The sequence below is a fragment of the Muscardinus avellanarius genome (assembly GCF_963383645.1).
Source record: "Muscardinus avellanarius genome assembly, chromosome: 4".
NCBI lineage: Eukaryota > Metazoa > Chordata > Mammalia > Rodentia > Gliridae > Muscardinus > Muscardinus avellanarius.
The window spans coordinates 17,384,947-17,409,046 of NC_137789.1; the positions used below are offsets into that span (position 1 = coordinate 17,384,947).

The following is a 24,100-nucleotide window of genomic DNA, read 5'->3' on the forward strand; positions in this document are numbered from 1 at the left end:
ACAGGGATGCGCCGCCACACCTGGCGGTTTTATGGCTTTTAAATAATTGAACCAGAATTTGGGAATGTTAAGGCAGTTTTTAAGACCAGGCAGCTTTGGTGACCAAACTTGAGGGCAGCTCATTCTCTAGGGATGTCTGTTTTCTTTTAATAGTTAACTTTTTTTTTAAAGTTGGATGCTGAAGTCAGATATTTTCCTGGTCCTTGTCCAAGCATCGGCACATCAGGAGTCGAGCTGGGCCTGCCGCAGATAGAACTTTGCCCGAGATTAGGAGAGTGCGTCCCGGTTTACATAACCGGACCCGGTAAAAAGCGCCCAACTGTACCTGAACGCCCCACACCGCACCACGCGTCACTTCAGAGAGGGGTGTCCAGTTACCAGCACCTGTGCCCAGCAGAATAGGGGCCTTGTTCAGCTCCTCCCCGCCACCCTCCGCCTCTGCTCAGTTCTCTGTCCTCAGTTCTGCCTAAAATTAGAACCGCGAAAAGGACTTCTTGGATTCCATGGAAGTCTTTTTGTGGTTCGAAGGCACGTCACATTTTCCCTCGCTTATCATGAGATCAAGGATGTGGGGTGGCAGGTCCGCCGCTGGGCAGTGATTCCAGGGCCGGCATTTTCCCTGAGCTGCTTTGGCATTCCTGTCTGAAGAGAGGGTCGTTTCCTAAGTGTTTATTGAGGACCTACTATGTGGGCATCCTTTTGCTAGGGAGGGCCTCCCGGAGAAAAGCACCCAGTCCCAAGGGCTGTAAACACACGAGGTCAATACAATATGGCGGCCCTCCTTTGCAGGACTTCCCTTTGCTGCTTAAAAAAAAAATATTCTCCTTAGGAAAATTCTGGAAACCCAGGCCAGGCCCCCTCCCCCCAGTAGTCAGGTGCTCTGAGGGAGGTGGGCTGCTCTTTGTAAACTGTGACAGCCACACAAAGGCAGGACCAGCAGAGCCCTTGTAAGGACAGCTGGGCCTCATGTTGGCTTTTCTTCTAGCAAATGGTTGTGTTTGGCTAGGGGTTTACAGCTCTTCCTCATTTTGAGCCCTTGGGAGAAAAAGCTAAAGTAAAGATGTCATAAAATCAGAGGCAGGGAACTGCCCAAAGCGGTGCTTAGGTCCTTTCCTATATAGATCAAGCTTGGGTGTGCGTGTGTGTGTGCGTGTGTGCGTGTGTGTGAGAATTTTTTTTTTTTTTGGTACTGGAGATCGACTCAGGGCATTCTTCCTCTGAGCTGCACCGCCAGCCCTTTTTATTTTTTATTTTGAAACTGGCCTTGCTAGGTTGCTGAGTCTCTAAATTGCTGAGCTGGCCTCGATCCTACGATCCTCCCGTCTCAGTCTCTCAAGCACTGGAATTATAGGTGTGTGCCACCACATTTGGCTTTTTTATTTTTAAGGTGTGAATCCTGTTCTGGTTTGAAAAGACATCATTTTTTGGTCTTGGCTTGGAAGCTTCTTTGGGAAAACCCTCTTATCCATCCAGTTTAATCAGATTGTTTAGAGCTTGTTGCTTGATGCCTTGACCCTTTCTGTGCTGAGGTTCTACAGTTCCTGATCCTGTGAGTTGAGCGTCCTGGTCACAGAGTCCGTGGACGGCGGGCTGCGTGTGGCCTCGGCCTGGCACAGCAACCGTCGTTCTTTCTAGAGTAACTTGTGCTCATTCTCTCCCATTTTTTGAGCACTGGGTGTGTCATGGGCACCAAACTCTGCTACAATTTCTGCAAGTAAAAATATGACATTTCCAGTTCTATTTGCGTTTCACATAAACAGCGAACAATTTTTAGTATAAGTGTGTCTCACCTGCCGACCACTTGCCCCTTGCCACTTGCTTTTGCAAAGGATACAATGGTGTCTGGCAATCTGACTAGCTCGCTTGAAGTTCTTAATGTGCAGGGAGGGTAAACAGGTTGAAGCTATTGACCTAGTGGATGCTTTGCCTATCATTCGTATCTAGGGTTCTTCCATCTTCTCAGAGGCAGGTGGAGGTGGTAAGATTCTTTCTGTAGTGAGACCCTTTAGCTTTTCAACTTGTGCACGGAAAAATGAGATCACCCCGAGTTCCTCATTATTTCCTGAAACAGCCTTCAGGACAGTTTACCCTCAAGCCCACACCTCTGCAAAAACAAATACCTTGCCCCAGACCAAACCACAGCACAGATTTAGCCTCGGCTATCAGACAAGACTTATTTGGGGCTCCTTAAATGGAACCAACTGATGCCTTAAGCACGCTTGGACTCCGTTTGGATTGGGGCCTTATTAAGTAGCCAATGGGAGAGACGAACGGTAAATGAGTTGGCTGAGCATTAAGGAAGCCTGTTGCATTTGATTGCAGAACTTCTCCCTTGAATTAGATGCAGACTGCAGAAGGTTTCAACTAAGTGCCACAAAAGCAAAACAACACAATAAGAAACTCCCAAAGCCACGCCCAGGCATTCCAGAGCCTTCCTGACTGCCCTGTTCCCCTCCCCCACGCCCCTCTGCGCCCCTCTGCGCCCCATTCATCTCCGCTGCTTCCTGATTTAGAGGGGCTAAGACTTCACTGTTGTGCAAAGGTGGGGGCTTTGGCGGGGGAGGATGTTCTAGGGTGCCACTGGCTCTTAGTAGGTGCTCATTGTTCATCGCACATGGTGAACATGAAGCCGATGGGACTTGGTGAGGACCTACTATGTGCTACGTGCCTGGTGTGTGTGATTTCACATCACTCCCTCTACCACCCCACTTATAAATGAGGAGACGGAGGTGTGGAGAGATGGAGTCACCTGGGACCATGGTGGGTGGACCTGGTATCCACACCTTGCCCTTGACCCTAAATTTGGAGCTCGTTAGCCAGAGGCCGGAAGGGGCTGTGGGTTTATTTCCAGAAGACAGCCCTGTACTTGCCGGAGTCGAGGTCACCTCTCCTTTCCCAGAGCCCAGAGCTGGCCAGGAGAAGCGCGTTTGAGTTGAGAGGCTGTGAGGTCTCTTGTGGGGTGGGCAACTCTTATCCAACGACTGTCTTTATGGAACATGATTCCTTGTGGTACAGACACACATCATGGCGCCCTTCTGCCTCCAGGTTACCAGTATGCTTGCTCCCACAGACTACTGTTTCTCTGGGTGTGTAGAGGGCGGAGAAGTATTGGGGCCACTCCAGCCTGTCACCCTCGGTGCCTGGTCAGCACCCAAAGCCCACGGGGCTCCTGAGACTGACTGGGGTCTGGTAGGTCTGGGAGACCAGGAGACCCGGAGGCCGGGCCACCCCCTCCGTCATGAGTTAGCCAGGTTCACCCGAAGTTCAATGACTCCTCAAAGAGAACTCCTTACCTTGAACTCACTCTGCGTCCAGCCCTTGGAACCCTCTTGTAAAGCTTTCTGTGTTTGATTCCGCCCTGTGCCCGCCGTGAGGGGTGAGTCGGGAGAGCACTTGCAGGCGGTGTTCGGAGAGGCTGGCGGGCGCGCCAACTAGCCTTCTTCCTGCGCTGATTCTTGGCATAGACGGCCTTGGTCCTAGTTTCTAAGTGGTTTTTCTTTTCCTGTCTAGTTTAAGTGGGTAAAAAAATAATCAATTGAGTGCCTTTTGAATTGTGTGTCTTATTTGCTTTTTTTTTTCTCCTCAAAAGAATTGGACAGCCATGAAAGTATTAGCCCGTGGGGCCCCAGCAGCTCCTGATCCCGGAGGTGGGTGGCAGGTGTTGCCTGGGACTCCTTGCCCTGACACCGGCCACACGGGGGGTTCTCTGGGGCCGGAGGGGTGGGTCTGGCCAGTGGAGGAGGTCCTGGGCATGGGCGCCTCTTTGAGTAGAGGGCCATGGTTACAGGTGAGGCCCCACTGAGGTCCCTGGGAGCTGAAGACTGAGCCCCATTCATTCCCCAGGGGTTCTGGTCCAGTGCTCTGGGTTGTCCTGGGCATTAGGATTTGGAAAGCACCCCAGGTAACTGCAGCATGTAGCGGGGTTGAGAATCACGGTGCTATCTCGTGCAATTCTCCCCCACCCCAAAGGATTTCCTTCATCTTGCCCAGGTCTGAATAAGTCTGAATAAGAACATCTTCAGATGCTCCCACAGCAGAGAGAGTGTACTTGACACTTACGTGGCCGAGAGGGTATATTTTGCTAACTGTATTTTACCACAATTAAAAATCAAAATTAAAGCTGGGCATGGTGGTGCACACTTGTAATTTCAGCGTTTGGGAGGCTGAGACAGGAGGATCGCTGCTCGCAGCCAGCCTCAGCTACTTAGTGAGGCCCTTTGCAACTCAGTGAGACCCTGTTTTAAAATAAAAAGTAGGGCTGGGGTAGAATGCCCCTGGGTTCCATCTCCAGTACTGCAAAAAAAATTTTTTTTTAATTAAAAAATGGGGATGAAATGTTAAATAAATTACCATAAAACAACAGCAACAAAAGTGCCTTTGGAATACTTGGTGGCGTTTTATTTATCTATTATAGTCTCGTTCAGCACATTTTTCTACAATATGGAAATTGTCAAATGTATTAGCCACTAGTCACGGGTTGGCACAGCCAGGTACTGAAGTTTACATTTTATTGACTTCTCATTTGTTTCAATCCTCGGGAATGGCTGGTGGCTACTGCACTGAACAGCAGAGATCTCAAACTTACTTTTTTATTTATTTATTTATTTTTTGTGTGGTACTGGGGTTCCTGGAAGCCCTTCTACCTCCGGGCTACACTCCCAGACCTATTTTTATATTTTTATTTGGAAACAGGGTCCCTTAAGCCAGCGCGGCTGGCTTCGAACCTGCGCGATCCTCCTGTCTCTGCCTCCCAAGCGTGGGGATTACAAGCGTGCACCACCACGCCCGCCCAGCTCAAACTTACTTTCTAAAGTGAAAATAGCAGGTCTGCCTTGCAGTATTGCCTCCTGCTCACTTCCTACCTCCTGCTGGCCACACACTGCGCCCAGGTCCTTCCAGGATCTCTGCGGACCTTGGAGTGAAAGGCATCTGATTGCAGATCCAGAAGACAATTGCTCAGTCTCTCTGAGCCTCGGTTTTTCTCTTCTGTAAGATGGGTCTAGTGAAGCACCCTCTTCTAGGGTTGCTGTGAGGATTCCCAAGTGAGATATCACTTGGTGGGAAGGCGTGACGAGGCCCCTGGAGCGCCTGCGCTCAGACCTCGGCTGCTGTTACCACTCTGTCCAGTGGATTTGGAAACCACTGTGGGTGTTTTGAAGTCTTTAAAATCAGTGTAGTAATTATCTCTACCACTTCTTAGGGCAAACGTTGCCCCGCCCTTTCCTGAGTCCTATTTAGAGCCTGCAGTGAAGCTTCTGGAAATGGAGATATAGAAGTTTTTAACTTGCTAAGTAAATCTTGCTGAGTTCATTATAACCCTCCTCTGGCCCAGCAGGACCTGTTTGCATTCGATTTCTTTATTTACAAACCCCACTGTGTGTTTGTAAGGGGAGGAGGGCGTCTGGAAAGGGTCCTCAGGGCATTTGTTTTTATAGAGATGCTGAGGCCCAGGGCAAGGAGGGGTTGCTTTGTTAGGGCCATTTTTTTGCACACCCCTTGTTCTGCGGTGACCAGCAGGGACACTGGCCCTTGTGTGCTTCTGGCCTGGCCTGTAGCCACAGCTGTGCCCTGAGCTGGGCGCTTTCTCCCTGTCTACATAATGGCACCTCCTGCCTTAGCTGGGGTCAAGGGCCCCAGGCAGGTGGCGGCTGCGTATGCAGTGCTCCTCCGCTTGGAAGGCTTGGAAGATGGCTTCCTTGTTCATATCCTTGCTCCTGGCCCCCCTGCCCTGCCATTGCTGCCTGCTGGAATTTTTCTTGTCAAAAAGAACAAAGTTGCCGGGCGTGGTGGCGCACGCTTGTAATCCCCGTGCTTGGGAGGCGGAGACAGGAGGATCCCGCTGGTTTGGAGCCAGCCTTGCTGGCTTAAGAGACCCTGTTTCCAAATAAAAAAATATAAAAATAGGTCTGGGAGTGTAGCCCGGAGATAGAAGGGCTTCCAGGAATCCCAGTACCGCCAAAAAAAAAAAAAAAAAAAAAAAAAAAAAAAAGTTTTCAGAAAGTTCTGGAATTCCCTGGCCCCTCTTTTTTCTTCGAAGCCTGGTACCTGTAACACATTCATCAGATTCTTTGTTGATTCTTCCTGGGTTTTGTTATATTCTTCCTTTAAAAAGTGGTTGCCTCTAGACTCTGAAACCTGACTCTCCCACTACTTAGCTCTACTGCTCTGGGCAAGTTACTACTTTTCTGAGTCCTGGCTTTCTTATCTGCAAAATGGGGCTCTGAGATAGACAGTACTACCCTCTTAAGCTGTCCCCTGGCTTGATGAGAACGTATATGGAAAGGGCTCGAAAGCATGAAGGCAACGCCAAAGAAAGCTCTCGCATGTCTCGCGAGCTACCCCGGTATGGGCTTAGCATCCCCAATCTGAAAATCCGAAATCTAAAATCAAGTATTTTTTTTTTTTTTTTTTTTTTTTGGTGGTGGTACTGGGGTTTCTGGAAGCCCTTCTACCTCCGGGCTACACTCCCAGACCTATTTTATTTTTGGAAACAGGGTCTCTTAAGCCAGCACGGCTGGCTTCCAACCTGCGCGATCCTCCTGTCTCCGCCTCCCAAGCGCCAGGATTACAAGCGTGCGCCACCACGCCCAGCGCTAAAATCTAGTACTTTTTAAGCGCTGATACAACATTCAGAAAACTCCAGATTTGGGAGCATTTTAGATTTCAGATTTTCAGAGTCAGGATGCTCAGCAGGTAAAGTCTACGTAAATACTCCAAAAATCAATCAAACAAAGAGACAACCTCTGAAATCTGAAACACTTCTGTTTCCAAGCATTTCAGATAAAGGACGTGCAGTCTGTTTTTTCTAGCAGAGTATCCAGCTGATAAGGGCTCTCAGGTAGTTCAGAAAACAGAAGAAAACCGCTGGGTACGGCGGTACATGTCTGTAATCCCACGACTTGGGAGGCTGAGACAGGAGGGTAGCAGGTTCGAGACCAGCCTCAGCAATTTAGAGAGACTCTCGGCAACCTAGCCAGATCCTATTTCAAAACCCCAAATAGAAAAGCGCTGGGAGTATAACTTGGAGATTGAATTCCCCTGGGTTCAATCTCTATCCCTCCCCCCACACCGATCAAATACAAGAACACTGTCTTTGATTTGATAATGCTGTCAGAGGCAAGAGGGCAGTGCTCTTCAGCTTCCGACTTAGAGTCTGAGAGAACGCAGTACACGTATCTCAGGGCATAACCGCGGCGCGCTGAGTGCTACCGGGTGGTGAAGAGACACCTGTGACGAAGACGGGCATGGGCTTTGTCCTGAGCTTGTTCCTTCTAGAAGAGAAGCAGGCAAGTAAGCAGAGTTCACTGTGGGCCATGACACAGGTCAGCACAAGGTTCTTTTGGGGAATTTTGGGCGGGAGGACAGAGTCCCAGAAGGCTCTGGGTCTAGGTAGTACTCAGTCGAGAACTAAGTTTTATTTTTCCTACTGAGTGAACATTTTTATGTCTAGCACAACCAGGCCCTCTTCCAAGTACTTGACAAAAGACTCAATCTCCCAACAACCCGTGAGATAGTTACCATTGTGATTCCCATTTTTACTGTACTGGTTATAGTTCCCATCTTACAGATGGGGAAACTGAGGGGCAGGGAGGTTAAGCCATTTGCCCTCACCCTGTGGCTAGTGAAAGGCTCTTTTCACCATGTGGACTGCCATGCACAGTGAGGAATTTTAGGGGTTTTTCAGTCTATAATGCTTTTTAGTGTGTGTGTGTGTGTGTGTGTGGTTACTGGGGATTGAACCCAGGGGCATTCTATCTTCGAGCTATACCCCCAGCCCTATGTTTTATTCTTTCTTTCTTTCTTTCTTTCTTTATTTTTTGGTGGTACTGGGGTTTCTGGAAGCCCTTCTACCTCTGGGCTACACTCCCAGACCTATTTTTATATTTTTATTTGGAAACAGGGTCTCCTAAGCCAGCGCACACGGCTGGCTTCGAACCTGCGCGATCCTCCTGTCTCTGCCTCCCAAGCGCAGGGATTACAAGCGTGCGCCACCATGTCCGGCTTTATTCTTTATTTTGAAACAGGGTCTCACTGAGTTGCAGAGGGCCTTACTAAGCCGCTGAGGCTGTCCGCAAACTGCGATCCTCCTGTCTCAGCCTCCCAAATGCTGGGATTACAAGCGTGCGCCACCACGCCTGTCTTATAATGCTGTGTTTCATTGATTTCTTTGTCAATTTTGTTTAAGCTGTACCTTCCGGACTCAGGATGAGCCAGACTCAACATGTAAAAACTTAGGCTTAGCCCTGTGTGGTGGTACATGCCTGTAATTCTAGTACCTAGGAGGCGGAGACAGGAGGACACACAGGTTGGAGGCCAGCCTCAGCAACGTAGTGAGAATCTATCTCAAAATAAAAAAATAAAATAGGGCTGGGGATGTAGCTGAGAGGTAGAATGCTCCTGGGTTCAGGCCCCAGTGTCACACACACCATAAAGTGGAGAGTGTTGGGGTCCAGTGTAGTAATCACATGTTTGCTTTGCTGGAGAAACCCCTCTGTCAGGAGTCACCCCAGTTACAGCTGTGTACCCCACTGGACTGAGCACAAAACAGGAAGGGGGGGTCATTTGTAGAAGGCTGGAACTGCTGCAGGCTTAGTTCCCAGGGAGACCTCAATTTTGATTCTGGCTCCTCATAGCTGAACGTGTGGCCATTAAGGAAGTCTTTGAGTTTGGTTTAATGGTTGCTCTTTGTTTTGAAGTGACTGTTTACGGAGCCTTCAAAGCCAGGCCCACAGCAGGATGTGATCTGGGACCTGAATAATTGCATCAGACACCCCAATAGGAAGCAGGTCGTGGGGAGCGGGGCCAGGAGTAGCCGGTGGGCAAGCCCCGGGTCTGTCCCACCGCCAGCAGGATTGAGGTCATCTTGCAGCCGGGCTCCTGGAACCCGGTTCCCCGGGAACCTGGCCTCTTTGATGTTGTACTGGCCTTAATTAGGGACACCCTAATTAAGTCACTGAGGAGGCAACGTTTTCCTACAAAAAAAGGGAAAAATTAGCAAATGTTTTGAGAACATTTCATGAGGGATTACTTCTCGGAGATTATGCAAGTCATATAAAATTAATGGAAGCAAAACTAGAACCTTCAATTAAGTAAAAAATAAGTCACCCATAAGCACTTGATTACAAAGTGGGTTATGTACACGTGCTCACAAGCGCTCGCACGTTTTAGACAAAGGGTCAGGCGGGCTATCCTTGTGTTAGAGATTCTTTTCCGCCCAGCGACCTTGTGTCCCTGTCTTTGCACGTGGGGGGTTAGACGCCGTGACACTTGAGAGGGCTGCGTGGTGTCATATTATTTTGTGTGTCTATAATTAATTTATTTGGTTGACACATCGTTGAGGACCTACTGTGCGTCGGGTTCCACTTGAAGTGCTGGAGATGTGGCACTGAACAAAACGGACACAAATACCTGCCTTCCTAGAAACTAAATCTAAGGTGGATGGAGTCTAGTCAAGGAGGGACGGGTAAGGGGCAGATGGAATAAGCCAGCTCTCTTGGACATTGGAAGGATTTAGGTGTTTGGGGAAAAGTGGGGCGGTACGGGTTTTTTAAGAATGGTGACAGGGGTGAGGTGCGGGGAGGCTCACAGAAGGGGACTTTGAACAGCAACTTGGGGACTGTGTGGCTGTGGGGGGTAGAATGTTCCAGACCTGGAGGAGCACATGCCAAGGGCCTGAGGTAGGAGCTGGTTTGACACCCATTCACGTTTAAGCTGCATCCAGTTTTTCACTAATGATAAGCAACACTGTGCTGAGTGGATCCCTGTAGCTAGACATATTGATCACACGGATGGTTTCCCCCAAAGGACTTATTCTGGGTCCAGAGTTAGTGCTTTCTAAGGTGTTTGAAGTCCACTGCGGATTGCCTTCCAAGAGTGTGTCTCAGTCCACATTCCTGTGTGTGAGAGCTCATCCCGGGGATTACTGTGGAAGGAGCTGGCCGTGGATGTCTGGAGCAAGAAGTTGCTGAGCCCATGGCTGCCAAGGGCTCAGAGGAACGGTGGCATCTCACCTCTTGCAGTGATTCTCACATCCTGCTGTAGGTGTAATTTTTAGTGATCCAGAACGTCCCTGGGGAGCATGCTAAAATGCAGATCCTTAGGCCTCGTTTCCAGAGACCCTGTGCAGATCTAGGGGGAAGGGGCTCAGGAACCTGGAGTTTTTGCAAACACCCGGGTGATTCCTTCCAGATCTTGCTAGGGTTGCACCATGAATAGATGGAGATGGGGGTGGCTCGGGCCACCCTGAGCCTCTGCAGGTGTCCCCTGCAGCTCACGAACTAAGATGGTTCTCCCTCCTCCTTTGTGTCCCCCACTCCGCCACAGCTGTGCCTAGAATATGTTCCAGGTGGACAGAATGAGTCCTGAGCCCAAACATGTCACCTTCTGCTCTACCCCACTCCTTTTCCTGGGCAGATCCTTTCACAGAGAATGCATCCTTCCTCTTCTTTCTTTCTTTCTTTCTTTCTTTCTTTCTTTCTTTCTTTCTTTCTTTCTTTCTTTCTTTCTTTCTTCTTTCCCAGGAAAAGTTCCATTATCCTTGGAAATCCAAGCGAGGCATCCTCCTACCCTGAAGCCTGCACCAGCTCTGCCGTCCAGCGCTTTACACCTGCAGCCAGCTGCCCTCTAAGACTGCGGCATTGATGGTCTCTACTCCACCCTTCTGACTCTGTTCAATTTCTCAGCACATCTGCCTTTTATCTCTGTACCACTTCTCTTTCTCTCTCTCTCTCTCTCTCTCTCTCTCTCTCTCTTTCTGTGCCTGAGCATAGTAGGTGCTCATTAACCCCCTCACGACTGGCATTGTGTGTTGACTCCTTAGTCTCATAACTGATCTCATCGCCGTCCTTTGAGGTAGGAGCCAACCATTATCATCTTTTACAGATGAAGACAGGGCGGCACCAGGTGGTTTAGTAACTCGCCCAAGGTCACCCATGAGTAGACCTGAAGCTGCTGGACTCGTGCTTTTAACCACCACACTGCACTGGTCCTGCCAGATTCTCCAATGTGGCCGCCTATCTGGGGCCTCTCCGGCAAGGAGAGTGGCAGCCCGTGGAAAGACCCCAGTGGCAGCCCGTGGAAAGACCCCAGAAAGCAAAACGAAATGAAAACTACAATGGCTAGAGAAATAAGCACAGTTACAGCCTTTTTTTGTAATGTTAGTGGTCACTAGCTCTTGGCTTGTCATCAAGGTGCCATCTTTGCGGCCCCGGTGGGAGTTAGGTACTGGACTGGGTACCATCTTTGCCCCAAAGGTGAAATCTGTTTTGTGAAAGATGGCAGAGCACATGGCATGTATAGTGCAGAGGCCCTGGCCTGCCTCTGGGGTGGTTTTGAGGGCTTATCATGCTGTACCTGCTTGGGAAGCGTTTTTAGCCAAAAAGGGGGTACAGGGTGAACACTGGGGTGCTCGGTTATGGGAGCAAACTCAAGCCCACCCATGAGTCTTTCTAGGGCATGGGTGTTGGCCTGTTCAGGCAATCTCTTCCGTTCCCCCAAATTAATTCCCAAAAGGCAGAAGGAGTTGGGAAATTGGGGAATTGCAGGCAAGTGGAAGAGGACGCATCCAGGAGAGAAGCTGGTGAGTGTGGGTGTTCATTCGAGAAATAGCGGGAGCACGGCGGCATTCTGTAGCGGGTGTGGCACTGCGTATTTTGCTTAAGGTTCATATCTCATGAGGACATTACAGACGGGAATAAAAAAATGGAGCAGCAGCTTTGGCAGTGCACGGTGGCACAGAGGTCAGAAGGTGGAGACACATACTATTCTGGGGAGGCTTAAATGTACATAGGCGTTTCTTATGAGCCCTTAGGTAGAAGCAGCCAGCCCCTGTCTTAGATGGTTGAATATTGAGTTCTCAGGTTTTCAGACATGGAGAATCAGCCAGTATTAGGTGAACCCATGGGACAAGTTCATTTCAAAAATAACTGGTTGAGCTTAGCAGCTGTTAAGGCAGTAAACCAGGTGTGAGAGCAGACCCTTCCCTGGCTTTGGGCAGAGGACTTGCTCCTCCTGTGCATTAATTTTCCTAGGTGAAAGGGCAGTGTTACATGTGGGTTCCACCAGCTACCCTCCCAGGTGACTGTGAAGGTCCTTTACACTCTCCCTGGGACCGTCTGCACAGAGAGGCCCTGCTGATAATAGTCATGAAGCCAGTCTGGACTCTTGAGATGTTTTTGCTTTGAAAACTTAGTGGTACAAATGTTAGGTCGAGGCTAGGCAGGCAGCCTTTTAGCACCTCTCCCTCACTCTTTTTTGGTAGAGGGTCTATCTCAAATAACTAAACAAATAACACATGCCAGTAAAAATCCAGGTGATGCCGGGCGTGGTGGCACACACTTGTAATCCCAGCACTTGGGAGGCTGAGATAGGAGGATCGCGCAGATTCGAAGCCAGCCTCCTCTGGCTTAAGAGACCCTGTTTTCAAATAAAAAATATAAAATAGGTCTGGGAGTGTAGCCCGGAGATAGAAAGCCCCTGGGTTCCATCCCAGTACCCCCCCCCCGCCACAAAATCTAGGTGGGGGAGGGGTTAATGAAGAGAAGAGGAGGTTCCCTCCCTTCCTTCCTTCCTTCCTTCCTTCCTTCCTTCCTTCCTTCCTTCCTGTGTAGGTTGAACCCAGGGTCATTCTACTTCCAAGCTATCCCCCCCCAGACCTTTTTACTGTTTTGTTTTGGAACAGGATATCCCTAGGTTGCTGAGGCTGTCCTTGAACCTTTGATCCTCCTGTCTCAGCCTCCCAAGTCCTGAGATCACAGGCATGCACCACCATGCACAACTCAATATCAAAGAAATGTGGAACACAAAACACACACCCATTTAGCAAAGGTTAAAAACTAGACCCAGAAACCTAGTTGCAGTTGCAGAACGCCCCAGGGTGCCTGCTGTGCCTGTCCTGGCACGCCCGGTGCCGTCCACCAGAGCTGCCTGCCACGCAGGCTGTTCTAGATCTCGTCCCGTGTGGCTGCGGGTGCTTGCAGAATGGCTGCAGGCCCGAGAAACCGAGTATTACATTTCATTTCATTGTGATTCCAATTGAAATGAGCCTGCGTGGCTAGTGTCTACCCCACCGGATGGCTTACCAGAGACAAAAGAATGCTTACGGGTGGAAAACTTAAAAACTAAAAGAACTCTGAAGATACAGTTGATATATGTGTTTAGTTCTTAAAATTTCAAGTGGAGGCATACCCATATGTCAGGAAACAGTCTGGGCATGGGACCTAGTACTGGGGGTGGGAGAAAAGCTTGAGGTCCTTGACTTAATAAGAGTGTGAGGGTTACAGATGGAGCAGTCTGCGAGGGGAGGCTGGTCGGGGAGCACCTTCTGTGGTTAAGTCTTGCTTTTCATAGGCATATTTATTGCCGGTGCGCTTGGCCAAGTGGGTGAGGGTGGGCGGGGAAAGAAGCAACCATTGATTATCCCCGAGGCTGTCATCCGCTTGATGGACAGGGATAATTAGTGGATTAGGCAAGCCCCAATCAGAGAATAAAAGCCCAGGACTGGTATTTATGATGGATGGGCTTACCCGGTGTCTTTCATCTGAGGATCTTAGGAACCCTTCATCTTGCAGGCCGAGGTTGGGAGGCATGGCTTGGGGGACAAGGCTGTGACAGGCATTCCTGGGTCCTGCCTCCCATTCTGCACACCCACCTCTAGAAGCTGAGCGGATTCCTGTCTTGTGCTTCGAGGAGCGAGGAGTCCAGAGACACAGTGGGCTTGGGTTGGAAGGGGCCTGGCTTCTCTTGCCTTTCCCTGGAGTCTGAGCTCACCAAAGGACACTTAGGAAAGAGGAGGGGACTGTCTGTTGCCTTCCTCACCCTCTCCCTGCCAAAGCTCCTGCAGGCATGGGGAGGGTGCTTGGTGGCAGGAGTCGTGGCCAGTCCAGAGATCGGTTCCAGTGCCCACAGAAAACCAGATGTAGAGATGAAATCGCCTGTAATTGTACCGTATGTGGCAGCAACCGTGTGTCCTGGCACGTTTCTATCAGGCCTTTTTCTACACAAAGGCTCTTTGGTTTGTGTTTTGCTTTTCAATGGTGGAGCATTCTGTCCCTTTCTGGGGTGACATACAACTTTCCCCGGGCCTCTGCATTGGGATCGGGTATTATATGTTCCAGGAAACCTGCTGTCTGCTTGGCTTTGGGCCCCTGCAGGGCCCACATAGAAAGCTGGACCCAGCGGCTGACTGAGCCACTTTCTGCAGCCCCAGGACTGGGCTGGTCCCCGAGGCTGGGTCTGTTCACCTGGCTGCTTAGACTCTCCATAATTGGGGTACACGTGGGCTGCAGTCAGACAGATCCCATCACTTTTAAGCCTGGAGCCCTTTCACTACAATGTCTCTAGCTCTCAGCACCTGCCTTGCTGGGAATGCTGGGAGCATGGACCAGGAACGGTGTGATGTGTCTGTGTTCTGCAGAGCATCCTCTGTGGCCAGCAGCAGGGGGCTCAGGTTAAACAGGTCACATCTCAGGACCTGGCTCAGACCATTGCAAAGTGAATCCTGCGTTTCTGCAAAGTGCCCAGGGGATTAGATATATAAGTTGAAGTCCGAGAAGCCCAGCTCTCTATATGTGGAGGTTTGCAATCGCCTAGAAAGTGCTGGTGCTTACTGATGGAGAAGGTGACAGCGATGCCTGTCAAGGTGAACAGAGGACCTGGCCAACCCACGTGGCTGGGATGCTCCTCTGCTGTAAGGCCCGGTCAGCTGGCCACTCTCTGGTACCCCTAAACCAGGACAGAGGCCTCTGAGCTGGAGCCCAGCTCCTGTAGCCTGTCCCCGCTCTCATCTCCACTAACCCTAACCCCCCTCGGGAGTCCTGCCCCTCTCTGGCTGCCCTCACATTGCCCCCTCTCTGGCCACACTGCCGGCCCTCTGCCCCCTGCGTGGCAGTGTGGTGTCAGATTCCCACAGCTGTCCCTCGAGGATCTGCTGTCACTGTGGGGCTGGCCGGGAGAGGCAGTTGCTACATTATTTATGAAGCACCGTTAGCCAGCCGTGCCGATGAGTTACACATAGTCCATTCTTCTGTGCCCTGTGTGGGATGCCGTCCTGGGCCTCTGTGGAATACCCAACCCAACCAAACAGAGCCAACCAGAAGTTCTGCGCCCGGTGGCTGTGGGCTGACTCCTGTGCCGGACGTGCCTGCCTGGCCCTCCTGGCTCTGGGCAGGTGGAGGAAGAGGAGGGAGGGGGGAGAGACTGGTTTTTCCCAAGGCCCACCTTGAGCGGAGGGTTGGGGAAGGCGACTCCCAGGTGGGCTTGGGTGGCCGCCAAACTCTTGAGGAAATAAAGAAGATTTAGGAAGCCTTGTTCCTAAAAACTCAGAACGTGACTTGATTGTTTCTCTCATTCCCAGAGGGGCCAGGCCGCTGTCAGGTGTGTTACCCATAGCTAGGCTCTTGGGTCACCTGACTGGTTTGGAATTTATGTCCTGAGCTTCGAGGGGAAGCCACCGTGGTCTTCTTCAGTGTCCCTCTGTGGGCCAGCGCTGGCCTTGTGCTTGAAACCTGCCCGGGGGCCCCCGGGCCACCGCGCTCACTTCCCGCTGTGTCCTCTGTCTCTGTGTCATTGTGTCCCTGAAGCCCTCGGCCGGAAAGGCCTTTCCTTCCTCTCTTCGTTTTTCAGTCCTTGTCTCGTGGGTTTAGGTGGGAAGACCTCAGGCTCAGAGACAACAGATCACATCACATGACGTACTAAAGTTGAGGGTGTAGACACAGCCAACCCCAGAAGGTGGGTGGGAAGGGGGTGCATCAGAGAATGTTCTGGAAGAGGTGACATTTGAGCTGGGTAGTGACAGCTGAGTAGGACTTTTCAGGATCCCTGAGTCCCCCTGGAGAAGAGAAAATAGCCTTGGGAGGAGATGGAGGGTGTGGTGGGGACCCACAAGGTGACTTCAGAGGTGTGAATTAGGCCACCAGTCAGGGAAGCCTGGTCATTCATGGTGCAGAAGCTGGGCTCTCATGAGCTTGATGGAGTCCTGCTTACATTCTGTAAAACAAACCCACCTTCTCTCCCCATTTTTGTCATAGGGTCCTTTCCTTTCCCTCCTAACCTGGTGCCATTTGGTTCTGTGTTCAGCAGGCTGCACGGGGGCCCAGAACTCCCTCCCGGCTTCCAGGGAGAGAGTCATCCTCCTCTTGCCTCGGACTTTGCACAGAAGCAGAACCTGGGTATCAGCGGAAGCTTTATTTCTTTGATTTGACCATGTCTGGGAAGTTCTGAGAGCTTCTGTGCTCTCTGGCGAGTGCTACAGTGGGGCTATGCTGAACTTTTCCACCCCTCTGGTACTGCATCTGAGGAACTTTTCCCACTACGAACAGGACCCTGCCGCAATATTGTTCTGTGACTTTTTGGTAGGCAGGTGCAGATTAGAAAATTAAGGACTCTATTGAAATTGCTTTTCAAAGGATTCTAAGTGCATCCAGTGTTTCGGTTTGCAAGTTTCTTTTGAAACTTGAGTATGGTCTTTACCAAGTCTTGTAGTAAAAGACCCAGGGCCTTTTTTTCTGTTGCCTTTGAATCTTTCTACAGTTGCCGTCTTCCTCCCCTCTCACATCCTGCAGGCTTTTGAGTTTTTGTAGTAAAACGACTTTCAGGTTGGTAGAAACTTTCTTATTTCCTTGAAAGATACTTATAAAAAAATCTGGAACAACTCAACATTACCTTGCCTTTGAGTTTGAGTACCATTTACACATTCTCCCCGACAACACCCCCTCCCCACGCTCATTTCTCAACAAGGAGGTTTTTGTCTTCTGTTCTTAGAAGTTGGGTTTTTTTTTTAGAACCCATTAAATTATACATTGCCTGAAACAGGTGGGCCTGACACTCTGATAGACTGTCAAATATCATCAAGGCAGGAGAGGGCTGCTTCTGGCAGCCTTCTTCTGGCTGAGTGGGTGTTCGTAGGTGGGGAGCCCTGTGCTGAACTCCTTGACGAGGGAGGGGACCTTCCTTTTGTCACTGCCTTGGTGAAGACTGAAAGGGGGAGCCAAGTGGGGGCAGAGACGTAGTTTTGTAAGTAGTTTGCACTTGGGGATGGAACACTTCACCCTGGCTTGCTTGGGCATGGCAGACAAATCGTGTAGACACCATAGACCCTGTTGCCTTTTGACTTTTCATGTCTGGACTGTGGATAATCACGGATGCGGCCTGCTCCCCACCTTGGGCAGGCTCTGTGCCTAGGACTAAGGCCCGCATGGATGGTCTGACTTAGAGTAGTTTCAGCACCTCGCCCAGTGGACATTGTGAATGAGATTTCTCAGAGCCTGTGAACGCTGGAGTCCATCACATCAAATGCAAGCCAGGTGCCCGCACTGAGTCCTTCTCACGTATGATCACATTTGTTTGCTCAGCTTTATCCAGATATGGTTTACATGGCATGTAAGTCACCCACTTAAAGTGGACCATCCACTGGTTTTTAGTATGTTCACAGAGTTGTACGACTATCACCAAAATCAACTTTAGATAGAAATGACAGAACCGTAGCAGCCATTCCATTTCTCCCCCCATGGCATATATATCCTGCCATTGGTCCCAGGCAATCAGTTATCTACTTTCTATCTCTGCATTTGCCTATTCTGAACATCTCCCCCTCTTATCTAATTATAATATCTAATTATAATTATATATTCTTTTATCAACTTATCTCTATCTTCCCCACCTTATGCCTCTGAAAAAAATCACCATTTTACTCTTTTTGTGAGGTCGGCTTGTTTAAGTCCCACATATGAGTGCGATCATGTGAAATTTGTCTTTCTGTGCCTGTCTTGTTTCATTTAACATAATATTCTCCAGGTTCCTTCATGTTGTTGCAAATGGCAGGGTCTTGCCCTTGACGGCTGAGTAGTATCCCATGTTGTACATATACCGCCATTTATTTACCCATCCGGTGATAGACACGTAGGTTGGTTCCATGCCCTAGCTGTCGTAAATAGTGCTCCAGTAAAGATAGGAGTGCAGAAGTCTCTTTGATGTATGTACAACTTCATTTATTCCTCACAATAACTCTGAAGAATAATGATATTACTCATGAAGAGGTCATAGGGCAGAAGGGAGAGCTAAAATTCCATCCCGGAGACTAGACTCCCAAATTTCTCTTCCTTCTTTCTTTCCTGTGTTTTTCAATGTTTAATAATTATTGTTGGTAAGGATAATGAAGGTTGTTTGTTTTAATTATTATCTTTATAAGAAAATGGGAACTGAGAGGTCAAATGATTTCTCCTAGTAAATGATTGTCAGAGCAGTGACCAGACCCTGGAACGCGGTGTTCCCTTTCCGGCCTCTGGCCAGTCTGGCAGGTGCTCAGTGAATGTGCCTTACCCTGATAAGTATTGATCATCCCAGTGGCTCTCCCTAGGGACGCCTGGTCGGGACGGGCGGTGCCTGGGTGAGGAGGGCCTCCATCTGATTGGTACCCTTCTCCCTTGTATGGACGATGATGGTGTCTTTGCTGGAAGTAGGGACAGTGTTTCTGAACATCTTCAGGCATCTCAAAAAGACTCTTGTCAGGTCTTGTGAACCAGAAAGAGAATGCTAGATGAGGCTGCGAGGCCACTGTTGCCCCTCTGGACGGAAACACTAATGGCCAACTACAGGGCTCTCTGACCTCAGCCTTTAACTCTTCAGTTACTTGGATGTAAATGTGGAAGGGTGTTCATCTCTGGACTCGATGAGAAAATGGTATTGGTGCCAAAACTGGGATCCTCGTGATCGCTTGCTGAATGGTGGCCTAAGTTCTCTCGAGATTTCATTTAGCATAAGTTAACAGACAGTTCTACTCGTGGATTGAAGAAACCTCAGGACACAAACATGGGATGGGGCCATGTGCTGACCAGCCCTGGGCCCAGGTGCTGGTTGACATCAGCTCAGGTGTAGCTGTGAGAGGGCCTGTAGCAGATGCCGGTCAGACAAGATCCCTGCCCTGATGCTGCATAGCATCTCACGGGAGTGAATCCAGGGACCTGCACTGGGACCAAGCAGGTCCCAGATACACAAATGCAGGATGTGTGGCAGTCATGAAACAGCGCGCCTGAAATGACACCAGTGTTTGAATGGACTGTAAATTCTTACTGCTCCTATTGACAGAACTTTTAATTTGACCTTAAGTTTTTTTTGTTTGTAATGACTTCACCATTTTCATTAAAGTGATACATGACTCTTATAAAAACAAAAACCAAAGCCAACCAACTCTAAACATAGAGGACAGTACAAAGAAGAAAGCAACACATTGATTCAGATTTTAGCTCCCAGAAATAACCCATTTTAATATTTAATGAGACCACTTCCTATATATCACTGTGCACATTTTTAGGTAGAATAGATAGCCAAAGAAACACATGAATAGGTAGGCAGTTTTATAGCCAAGTGTTCCTTCCATGCATATTGTTTTTGAGATGAAAGCATATTTCACTCTATTTTCACTGGACAGAAGAAAATGAAGATGAAATTTATATTAGGTTCTCAACAGGGACAGAGCCAGTAGGGAATATATATAATATCAAAGAGGATGTATTAGATTGGTTTATGGGATCAGAGACTAAATAGTCCACAATGGCCATTTGCAGACTGGAGAGGTAGAGAAGCCAATAGCTTCTCAGTCCAAGAACCTGGCGTCCCAGAACATGAGGAATTGCATTAGTTTGCTCTTTGGTGTCTGTGACCAAATGCCTGAGAATAACTTGAAGGGAAAAGTTTGTTTGGGCTCACTGTTTCATGGCTCAGTCAACAGTTGGCCAGCTTCAAGGCAGAACTATCATGATGGAAGAAAGCTGCTCAGCTCATGGCAATTGGGAAGAGGGAGGGAGAGAAAGAGAGTGAGAGAGACCCCCCCCCAAGGCCAAATCCCCAGTGAACACTCCTCCAGCCACACCCTACCTACCTATGGTTACCTCTCAGTAAATCCATTCAATTATTAATCCAGCCAATGGATTAATTCACTAATGAGGTTAGAGCCCTCGTGATTCAGTTGTTTCACCTCTGAACCTTGCTGCATTGCCAACACGAGGGACATTCCCTTGCCAAACCTTAACAGGGACCAATGATGCAGCCCTAGTCTAGGCTGAAGGTCTGGAAGCTCCCACCCTCTCCTGGGGAATTGCTGATATGAATCAGTATTTCAAAGCCGAAGAAGTTGGAGTCTGACATTCATGGGTGGTGGCACTAGCAAAAAACACATCTGGTCAAGAAGAATGGAGCTCACACTCTGCTGTTGGCTTCCTCCTCCTTCCCTGTTCTGTGCCATCCAGGCCCCAGCCTATTGGACAGTGCTGCCCACCTTCAGAGTGGATCTCTTTCCTCAGTTTGCTGGGCCACATGCCAGTCATCTCTGGAAACACCCTCACAGGCACACCCAGAGGTGGTCTTTATTAATTTCTATCACATCTCTCAACCCAATCAAGTTGATAGTCAAGATTAATCATCACAAAAGTAACACTGAAAAAAAATCGCTGAACCTCAGTTAAATGTTTCTTGACCAGAAGAAATTAGTTTTCCAGATGTCCCTGTATGACAATGGCTTTTTTTTGTTGTTGTTGTTGGTGGTACTGGGGTTCCTGGAAGCCCTTCTACCTCCGGGCTACACTCCCAGACCTATTTTTAGGTTTTTATTTGGAAACAGGGTCTCCTAAGCCAGCGCGCATGGCTGGCTTCGAACTTGCGCGATCCTCCTGTCTCTGCCTCCCAAGCGCGGGGATTACAAGCGTGCGCCACCACGCCCGGCTGACAATGGCTTTTAACAGGGCAGGTGAGGTGGTTTCGCCCCCAGTGGGACATCTGGCCGCATGTAGACACAGTTGTGCTCGTCATAGTTAGGGATTAGAGGCGTCTACCAGTGAGTAGAAGCCAGGGATACTGTTCACCATCCTGTAACTAACAGGACAGATCCCACAGCCAAGTATTATCCAGGTTATGAAGCCAGTAGAGTTTACCTTGAGACGCTGGGCTGTAAGACAAAAAAGATGGACTGAGTATTAGGAAGATGAAATCTTTCCGTTTTACTTGGTTGCAGTTTTAGACAATTTTGATTGAGCTTCTGTAATGAAAGATACAGTGGTCAAATTCATTCCTGTTTTTCCCTCTTCCCCTTACCAACAAAATCAAGAGAAGGGAGACGTCATTTTTACCTTGTCGGGATCAACATTTATTTTCTGTTCTGCAATGGCAACCTCCTAGCATTTGGTCTCAGTTCTTTGTTTGTGATTCGGTGCCAAACACCACATCTCTCACCATGGTTTCTCCCTCTCTGGATTTATTTTGAGTCACCTCGTGGTGGATTGATATTTGATCTCAGTGCCTATGTGAAGGGAGGCGTCAGGCTGTGCCCTGGTTTGCCATTTACCCTGGTCAGAGTTGCACATGAAGGTTTGCGTTTGTTCTCAGAAGAGGAGAGAGAGAGAGAGAGAGAGACCTGATAGACTGTCCATAGGATGTTGCCGGGGTTTGCAGCAGGGTTTCCTGTCAAAGCAGGATTGGAGTTGGGATTGGATTTTGAAAAGATAGGAATGTGGAAGCAGGGTTATTGGTTAACTTTAAGGGTTCCCAGAAGGTCAGAACTGGAGCTGTATGAACATCAAGGACAGTGTGGGCACTGTGAGGTCTGACAGCAGGTCTGGCCATGGGATCTTGGCAGAGGACGACCAAGAACAAAGGAACAAAGAAAGAGAAACACCCCCTGACCATTGCCCTGCCCTGAGATGACCTGGCCACTGGTGTACCAACCAGTGGCATCCACGACTACTTCTGTACCTTTCCCCCACGACTTATTTACCCCATAAAAAGCCCCTAGCCTGTAAGGATGCAGGCTTACTGACTCTTGTGGGCTCTCTTCCTGGTCAGATGCCTCCTTCCAGGTTTTATTCCTAAATAAAGCCCGTTGCCTGCTGTCAGGGTGTCTTTTTTGCCCCCATTTACCCCAACAGACAAGGTGATTAACCCAGGCTGCCTAGGGAGGCTGATGAGTTCTTTGTCCACTAACGTGTGCTGGGGAACCACCTGTTGCTGTATTGTATGTAGATGTTGGGCTTAGGCCATCAGCTGAGCAGCTATATTTAGGTGACTTTCCAACCTTGTGATTTGATAGTCTAATAATGCTTCCTGGTAGCCACCTGTCCTGGGTCGGAGTCCCAGTCACCTTGGCTCTCCTCCTCCCTGCTTTTTGGGATAAAGGTGAGAGCAGATAGGGCCAAGTTGCTTGAGCAGGTGGTTTTGGATAGTGCCTTCAATGTCCTATACATCTCAAGTTTGGACCCACCATCTACTGACTCAAAAGTGTCTGTATTGGATTCTGCTGAGCTAGGTCTAGTTGGTGTCTGTAGCATGTGCAAGATTAAAGGGACTGAGCACATTCTAAATACATTCCTGAACCAATTGTGTGTGTGTGCGTGTGTGTGTGTGTGTGTGTGTGTAGATAAATAAATAAATAGATAGACTGACCATCATATCATAGAACTCAGCAAAGCAGATGGCATCCACAGATTGTCCCCTGCGTAATTGGAATTGGGTGTTCTGCTCCTGTCTTAAGTAGACATCCATCGCGGAGTCACTTACTGGTGCCTTTGTTTCCTTGCAGGGGAGTTACCCAGTGTGGGAAGATTTCATCAACAAAGCAGGCAAGCTGCAGTCCCAGCTGCGGTAAGTAGAAGCACCTGCCCTGCGGGAAGAGGCAGCATCCTCATACCAGGATGGAGTGGGATGGTCCAGCGTGCAGGATGGAGTGGGATGGTCCAGCGTGCAGCATCCTCACACCAGGATGGAGTGGGATGGTCCAGCGTGCAGACTGGGGTAGATTTGGAAGCATCACAGATAGAGAAGCAAGAAATGGGTTCTGATGGAAATAATACTATTCATTAGCCTTGGTACTATTCATTACCTGTGATTCTCACACGTAAAAATTGGACTCATATTTGTTCTGTCTCCTTCAGCAGGACTTAGGGGAGTCAAGTAGTTAAGATAAAAATGGGCAACATCTATTAGCACTCACTGTATGCCAGGCACATGTTAACTTGTCTAAATCTCACAGAGTACAGGTATCCGCCACATTTTTCCCCCCCGACACTATGGATGGAATCCAGGGGCATTCTACCTCTGAGCTACACCCCCAGCCCTATTTTTTATTCTTTATTTTGAAACAGGGTCTCACTAAGTTGCAGAGGACCAAGATCCTCCTGTCTCGGCCTCCCATGTATTGGGATTATAAGCGTGCACCACCACGCCTGGCTAGCCACATTATTTTTTTATTTTTTATTTTTGCAGGTCTGGGGATGGAACCCAGGGGCATTCTACTTCTGAGCTACACCCCCTGCCCTATTTTTTATTCTTTATTTTGAAACCGGGTCTCACTGAGTTGCAAAGGGCCTCACTAAGTAGCTGAGGCTGTCTGTGAACCGTGATCCTCCGGTCTCGGCCTCCTGAGTGCTGGGATTACAAGTGTGCGCCACCACGCCCGGCTAGCCACATTATTGTTGATGAGGAGATTGAGACACAGATAAGCGAAGTCACTTATCCATAGTCATGCCGCTAGTGAACAGCAGAGCAGAGGTTTGAATGTGGGCAGCCTGGCTCCAGAGTCCAAATTCTCACCCCTCCTCGTTGCCTTTCCACACAGAATTAAGCAAGTGTGACTGGTGTATCATTCCGTTTACATGACGTGTCTTGAAAAAGCATGTCTATGTAGAGAGGTGGATTAGTGGCTGCCTGAGGGTAGGGGTAGAAAGGAAGATAGACTACAAATAGGCAAGAAGAATCTTTCTGGGGTGGAAATGTTCCCAAATTGGATTGTAGTGATGGTTACACAACTCTAAATTTACTAAAAATCATTGAATCATACCCTTAAGAAGGGTGGATTTCATAGTATGCAAATTAGGCCTCAGTCAAGCTGCTTTAAAAAGCAGGCAAGATCTGTGCTGATCTGCTCTGAGGAGCTATTATTATTGCCTAGTGTGTGTTCCTATATCATGTGATAAGACAAAAAAAGCCAGCATCTTCTTGCTGTGCAAAGGGATATTACTATACTTAGTGGGTGCTCTTTAAAGGATCAGACATTTTAAAAAGTGACGATTTGCTGGCCCCATTCGCAACATGTAGGGCATGACATTGGTTGGTTTGGACG

General features: G+C 49.0%; 1 protein-coding gene across 16 annotated transcripts in view; it reads left to right on the forward strand.

Moving 5' to 3' along the window:
• MTSS1 (MTSS I-BAR domain containing 1) overlaps window positions 1-24,100 on the forward strand; it is a gene marked incomplete at both ends in the record, with an annotated part of 169,118 nt that overhangs the window by 4,481 nt on the left and 140,537 nt on the right. For all 16 annotated transcript variants that reach the window (XM_080693825.1, XM_080693821.1, XM_080693816.1 and 13 more), the window contains one exon: window positions 22,562-22,623. In XM_080693825.1, coding sequence (XP_080549951.1) covers window positions 22,562-22,623 — 62 coding nt within the window. The remainder of the gene's footprint in view (window positions 1-22,561; window positions 22,624-24,100) is intronic.